At 34.4% G+C, this 7,383-nt stretch overlaps 1 protein-coding gene across 1 annotated transcript in view; it reads right to left on the bottom strand.

Annotated features, from left to right (window-relative positions):
- Nucleotides 1-1,176: 1,176 nt before the first annotated feature.
- Nucleotides 1,177-7,383, bottom strand: part of LOC129271992 (receptor-type tyrosine-protein phosphatase delta-like) — an 87,892-nt gene continuing 81,685 nt past the window's right edge. Inside the window, exons 41-45 of the mRNA XM_064107137.1 lie at nucleotides 6,987-7,121; nucleotides 5,916-6,044; nucleotides 5,020-5,177; nucleotides 4,214-4,349; nucleotides 1,177-3,557 (exon numbers count right to left, since the gene is read on the bottom strand). Coding sequence (XP_063963207.1) covers nucleotides 3,483-3,557; nucleotides 4,214-4,349; nucleotides 5,020-5,177; nucleotides 5,916-6,044; nucleotides 6,987-7,121 — 633 coding nt within the window. The 3' untranslated portion in view covers nucleotides 1,177-3,482. The remainder of the gene's footprint in view (nucleotides 3,558-4,213; nucleotides 4,350-5,019; nucleotides 5,178-5,915; nucleotides 6,045-6,986; nucleotides 7,122-7,383) is intronic.

The raw sequence follows: 7,383 nt of genomic DNA, 5'->3' as shown, positions 1-7,383 counted from the left end.
TGTGATGGCCTATAATATTTTTATAAAGCACTCTTAATCCCGATAAGGATCCCATTTTTATCATTCTCATCTCACCTTTAACCAATGTGCAAATTAGTTTTCATTGAACAAAATCTGGACTGTTTAATCCTGCGCCTGTAATCCAAGCTATGTGGGGAAGTTACAAATTGATGCAGAAGTTTGAGCCCTGGGTAACGTCTTTCAGATAATGAGGTTAAAGGTTGGTCCCAGACATAAATAATCATATCTGACTGATACACGTCTGACAAAACTCAGTTACACACACACACATCCCTCATTTGCTCTTTGTATTTCTTCTCTTCTTACATGTTTTTCTTATTTTCATGTTTTTCTCTGAGGTTACGTTATTGATCCGAGTGATGTCATTTCAGCATCAGTACGGATTTCTGTTTTGTACCTCTAAAATGAAAAATAAACAAGATCGTATGATAATCGTAGATGATTTCAACAGTCTGTAGCACCCACTGTTATTTTGATTCACCTAATAGGCCTTTATGCACTTGGTCTATGAACATTATGAATGCTCAGATCATCTTAATCACACGCTGCTTTTTTTTGGGGGGGGGGGGTTACCCGGGGCAAGAGCATACCTACATTTTTTTAATATTGAACGTTTGATTCTCGCTTTAAAAAATTCAGTAACCTGTGGAATACTAGTAAAAGCTAATGCCTTTCACAAAAACTACGGGTTAAATACTATATTGCACAGACTCCCCATTTATTAGAAAATAATATTTTACATCTGATATGTCTGACTTGATGAAGTTTGCAAAGTTCTGCTAGGTTTAGATATTATTAGATTGAAATCAACTGAAGTTTGATTAGACTTTGCCTTTAATCTTTGTCTTATAATTTTCATATCAATGTGATGTATGACTACCAAAGTAATAATATGAATTTCAGTATGTTTTATACCACTATCACGTTGAAAATCAGTTAGCATTTTTTAGGGGGTCTGTGTGGTTTGAGATTAACATTAAACAATTGAAACGTTGTAAACTTTGAAGATATTACAAAGAAAGAAAATAATTAGAGAGCATTTTAATACTGACTGAGTGACTAGGGTGAATACAATTGCGCAAAAATGAAGCCAATCTTATCCAGTAGGTGGAAAAAAGTACCACCTCTCATTAATGATGACAAGACACATTTAAATTGATATTTTTTTTTTTATTGATTTTATCATCATAAAAATACAATGACAAAGACGACTGTACATTTGAATTGCACTTCATATCAAACAGTATTCCGCGTATTCTAATCAGATTTAAATATTAAACGTTGACTAGCCGCGCATGCGCAACCAAGACGATTAGAGGCACTTGAAAGTATGATGTTGGTAATAAGGCACATACTATTTGCTTGTCTTTCTTTAATAACATCATTTGACTTTGGTCTATGTGGAATTATCCATATAGCACCACTCAAATTATTTTAAATAACATACTAAATATAAATAACAAGTGTTTATAAATTGCTTCTCTATTTTGTGTTATCTTGGTTACGCAAAATTATATTAAGTATTAAGATTACAAACAGGTTCTTTCCGCATGTCTCCAATGATTTTAAAAGATTACATCTTGGAATACAAATAGGTCATTCCTAGACCGACTTCATTTATATACATTTCTCAAAATCATTAACTTCAACAAATATGAAATGACTTTTATCTAGGGATGGTTTTTCTACAATACTCAACAGACATTTTACAAAATATTATATATCGTTTTCTGTTCCATTGCACATGATGTATTATTTACACTGCTTTATTGCATCTTATCTAAAATATTTGGTCGATATTGTGCATCCAACATATCAATAAACAAATTCTAATTATTACGTCACATTGCATTGATACATAATGTTTACATAATTTACACAACATTATTCTCATACCAGGAGAATATCAGCTACATTTATTTTCCTCTTTCTTCCTCTTTCTACAAACAAAATCATATTTGTATATCGATAATATATTGTATTGCTCTATTTCGGTCCTTTTTCTTCCTCTTCCTCCTCCTCCTCCGTTTTCTTATATTTCTTCTTCTTTTTTGTCTTCTTCTTCTTAGAACTTCTTCCTCTTCTTCTTCTTCCAAAATACTGAAGGATTTATAATTACTGATACCTTTATTAATTTTTACTGTAAATATTGATCACGTTGATTGTATATTTAGTATGTAACTGTATTACTGACATAACACAATCATTAAGAAATAAGGCGTAGAGCTATGTGTTTTGAATGGAATATCAACATTAACTTTGACGTTGTTGCTGTCATAAAAAATGTACTGAAAAACCAGAATCATGTATCGGTACAATAAATATAGTCGGTGACTTCAATACTGTTTTAAATTGTATTTTGAAGAAAATGAGGTTGCATTCAAGCATAGATTTCATCTTGGCCAAAGTATTTTGATATATCACAGTGCGCTGGTAAACAAAATACTACATCGTTGCTATAAATAGGTTGAAGTTATAGCAATATCGACAATAATCTTTTGCTTGATAAAAAAAATATGTACCGGTATAACCGTTACAATAAATGTACATGTGTTTTGAGTTGAGTTGAATATCAACATTAATTCTGACGTCGTCAGAGTAAAATTTGTGTAGAAAACCAGAACAATGTTACCGAACACTGAAGACAGAATACTTAAATGCATCCCCAGCTGATAGTGTGGACAAGCATCGTTGGATTAAAGTAAACAAGTGGTTTAAAGAACAAGAACTGGGCTTTCAACCAAACGTTACGTCTCCGACACAGGATTTCATGTAGCTCTAGTGCTTACAGCACCGTGTGATGTTTTTACTATTTCACTTCGGTCCAAAGGCACTTTGTCCCACTTCTATTAAGTTGGTTTCACTCCAAAACTCTGGAAATTGCAGACGGACAATGAAAGAATAAGCAACGTTCATTAAAAAAATTATCCAATGTTTCCTCCGATCTTCGATGTTTGTTGGAAATTTGTGATCGCGATGCCTCCAAACTTAATCACACCATAGACTGTCTCCTTGGATGCATATGCATACTGGGTACCATATAATGTTCTATGGACTAATAACATGTCCTATGCTTATCGCTGTTTATCGTCGATATAACGTTCTATCCACTGAATGGTCCTACATTTAATGCAGCTTATCTTCGTCCTTGCATTCAATTATGTTGCTCTTACTAAAACCATCACAAATTCTGAAGAGGATGCATCATCCTTGATGCTTGTGATACATTTGCAAAGCTTTAAAACAAACTCCTCGAAGAGTGGAAGATGATATCTTCAGTGGCACTTCTCATCGGTTCTACTTGTCCACTTATAAGTCATTATAGTCCTGACGATCCGATCTTCATCACTTCTTTTCAGAAAAATAGGGCTCTCTGACAATTCTCTTGGATTATACCAAGTATTTTGTGTCTTTGCAACATCTCCGATAATACAGAGTTTTTATTGGAATTCTTGGTGGATCTACCTGAAGTTTTCATAGATTTCGCATGATGCAAGATACTCCCGGACAACGTCGTGAATGTACAAATATTGCTCCTGGAAATAGAAGAATAAAAGACAATTATTGCAAGTATTATTTGGAACTGCCACGCCTCTACTACGCATGTAGAAAACAGTCACATACACCATTTGGTGAAAATCAAAACTTTCTTGCCAATATTCTCGTAGAAAATAACATGTAGCTTGTATCCAATAATTTTATTGTTTTGTAGCATAACTCCTTCAAATTAAATAAAAATTGGTATATGAATTAATAATAAACTAATTCTTCATTTTATAAACAGGTCTTTATATTTTTAATTGCTACTCGTTACGAGTTAACATTATGAGTATCGTCTGCATTCATTTAAATATTTTCATCTAAATCCTTTATAAAACGCGACAAGAGGGTGGATTCCTACAACGTGCAAACAACAAATAGTCTCCAGGTTTGGATTCTATCTTTAGAAAGTAGTGATTTACAAATATGTGATCATCTAGAAAGAGTTTCATTTGTTGCCTGACAATCTTACAACTTTCCTGAGTGTTGCTTTGCCGAGAAGCACAAGAGTCTGGCGGTTGCGTTGGTAAGTGGCTGATAAAACATACATTGTTGGATAAAAAAAATTACACTCAACTGGCCTGTGTATTTTTTTCATACTTTTTTCGGGGGGTTACTAAAGAAAGAGGAAGATTGGTGAAATGATAATTACCTCTGTAGGAACCATCCTTCCACTGCACTTCCTAAGCTTCTTGACAGCATGGAAGACATCAATGTTACCTTCTGTTTTCAGCTTACTGATCGTTGACATGATAGCACAGAAGAGACCACTCCGTGTTGCACCATCCCTGTAAAACAAGAGTAATTATCGATGTATTTATATTAATATTTATTCTAAGTAGCTGCTAAAAGACTTAGCTTCGGAGCAACAGGCAGAAGAATAGCAACAAAAAAAGTGTACAAACAAGTAACAGTGATATCATGAACAGATGAACATTAATCCCACCGCTGCCACCAAAATAGGCCTACTCTGGAGCAACACTGCATATCACGGTTCCTTTTCACGAAGCTTGTCAGCACTAACTAGACTGTTAGCTCCTATAGTAACCATGGTAACAGTCAGAGAGCAGTTCTTCTCAGCCAATCCGGGCCAATGATTGAACTGAAATAGTCGGAGCTGAAAATTTTCATGAAACACATCCATGATTGCTAAGAGAGCGTGAACGTTTGGAAGTATGCAACAAGAGGACCGACTGCTGAATGCCCTTTCTGAGGGACTTGGAAAGTGACAATTCCTTACATAAGGGCTCTGGGGCATCAAGTTTTATGCAACCCAGGTCGATTACTAAATATACGATATCGTCGATCTACGAACTGAACTATTGCGACTCATTTATGCTATAGTCACACTTACGGAAACCGACCAAAGCTATTACATTGTTTCCAATGACATATCATCAATCGGTTTGGAGTTGATTCCACCTGTATGACTGTGACATAAAGATGGTGAATACTTACATGCAGTGTACAGTAATAGGTCCATTGCCCACATCCCTCTGACCAGCCTCGACTAGCTCCAGGAGACATAGAAGGGATGAAAGACTCTTAGGATACTTCTGCCTCTCTTTCCAGCCTACAAAGCTGTATTGACGGATCACTCTCGAACTCTCAGTGGCCTGAAATAAGAAATGTATGAAATTACACAAACATGATCGTGACACCTACAGAAGAAACTCTTCAACAGTATATAATTACGGTATAACTGAAGACATGTTGTTGTGTCTCTATTGTCATAATCGTTCAACTGTAAACACGGACGCGTTACTGAAAAAAATTGCAATCAATCGCAAGTCAAAAAATGAAACGCAATATGAATTTCAACAAATCAGAGGTGCATATATTATTTTTTAATGCGTTTCAAATGCGACTGTTTCTACAACGGGCGGTCCTACATAATATGCATGGAATTTGCAGAAAGGGAATTTATTACACATCCCACATTTTTTTTGGGGGAATCGGACTATTCTTTTATCAGAATGCAGTTGAATTTAGTACATAGAGGAACTCTTTAAATCTGTCTGAATATGACATTTGATGCAGTAGAAGAAATAAATTGCACAACTTTTAAAATAATGTCAGGCAATATAATGTCATGGCCAAGTGGATTTTGAATCCCAGCCAGAAATGCTGCACTCAAACCAGGTGAGGTAAATGGGCACCTGGCAGAAATTTATACCTTGAAATGCTGAGTGCGTAACAATAGCCATGGTAATAATAGTGAATTTATTGTAGAGTTTTTATAGAATTCTGATAAAGAAGCGTTAAGCTCTATAAAAGCAAGTATTATTATTATTTTTTTTTTACTTGGATTATTAAACTGGATATGAAAGAAACAACGATATTATGAAACTTACTACCGTGTTCGTATTGGACAGGAGGAATGTCCTAATGATGACGTCACCTTCCCTCTCCTCTGCTGAAACATCAATAACGAATGGACCAATCAGAGACTCGTCCCCAGCAGGCCAGTACTGAGCACACGTCTAAAGGAATAACATACGACCAATAGAGTATTAACAATTAACTTTGTGAAAATCATTTTCATTTAGTGGATGATCACATTACCCGCCATATTATTTCCACCACGAGATTTAGGACGTCCCCTCGGCACGGTCCTATTCTACAGCCTTATGATACCAATTCATCCCACTGATAAAATGCAAAAATCAATTATTCACAGTAAAGTACGTACGCTACAGTCACAGCAATGACTCAAACTCCACACTGACCAAATATTATTGTTATTTCTTTTTCGATAGCTAATTTGGGATTATTGATTTTTATATTTCACTATGATCACTTTTTTGAGATCACGTTACAACTCATGTAATCATCATAAACGTGGCATAACAAAATAATGTCAGAGCAACTAGCATCCATAACATATATATCTGTATTACTAATAGTACGATTAAAATAAGAATCAAGTTAAAGTCATATCTTCATTTTAGAAATTGCATCACAAAGCAAATGACACAACAAGCAGGATCCAAAAACTATACCAATGATTATCACCATATTTGCCACATCCTTGTCACAATGAAGAAACTTATAACACTGTTCAAAGTTATGAGCAATGTTAAGTTTTGTAATGTTCATTAAAACGACAACAGATGAGCAGAATAATGTTTCATTAATCTTATAATATGATAATAAACTATTATAATTATGAACGATTTTATAAATACGTTAACCCCTTGAATACGAGAAACTGATGCCTTGTCATAAAGGCTTACAATGTGGCAACATTTTCATTATGGTAATTACCATGGAAACCATGACTGGCTGCTATTAAGCACTGTTACAATGGAAGCTACCACAATGACAAAATTACTATAATTGCAAGTCAATACCATTACATTTCCTGTTTCAAATTCAGTTATCAAAGTAATAATTTGGTAGTTAATGTTTAATCAGCTATTTACCTGATCGTTCTTGTTGATATCATTAAGCATGACAATGACATTAGAGTTGTAATCATAAATCATCCTCCAGAAATCTTCGATGGTATGTGGGAGGGGCATCTGAGTTGCCATGTACATATCACGTCTACTGAACCCCTATCAAATAAATATAAATATAGGAAATACAAGCAAATTGAGACTTCACTTTATGTGGTATATCAATATATTTCTTTAATTTAACAAATACAATTATATCTCTTGTTATTAAGCTAGGGTGGAAATCGTCCCTCAATCGAACATGGATGATCATATCGAAAATGACTGATCTAAAAAAAACAACTTCAACATATTCTGCATGAAAGTATGGTCAATTATTTAAAAAATGTGTAAGTAATAGACTGTATTTTTTGTAGATTTT

Source organism: Lytechinus pictus, chromosome 11 (assembly GCF_037042905.1).
Source record: "Lytechinus pictus isolate F3 Inbred chromosome 11, Lp3.0, whole genome shotgun sequence".
NCBI classification, from domain to species: domain Eukaryota; kingdom Metazoa; phylum Echinodermata; class Echinoidea; order Temnopleuroida; family Toxopneustidae; genus Lytechinus; species Lytechinus pictus.
Note: the sequence above shows the minus strand (reverse complement) of the source record. Positions and strands in the feature narration are given on the sequence as shown.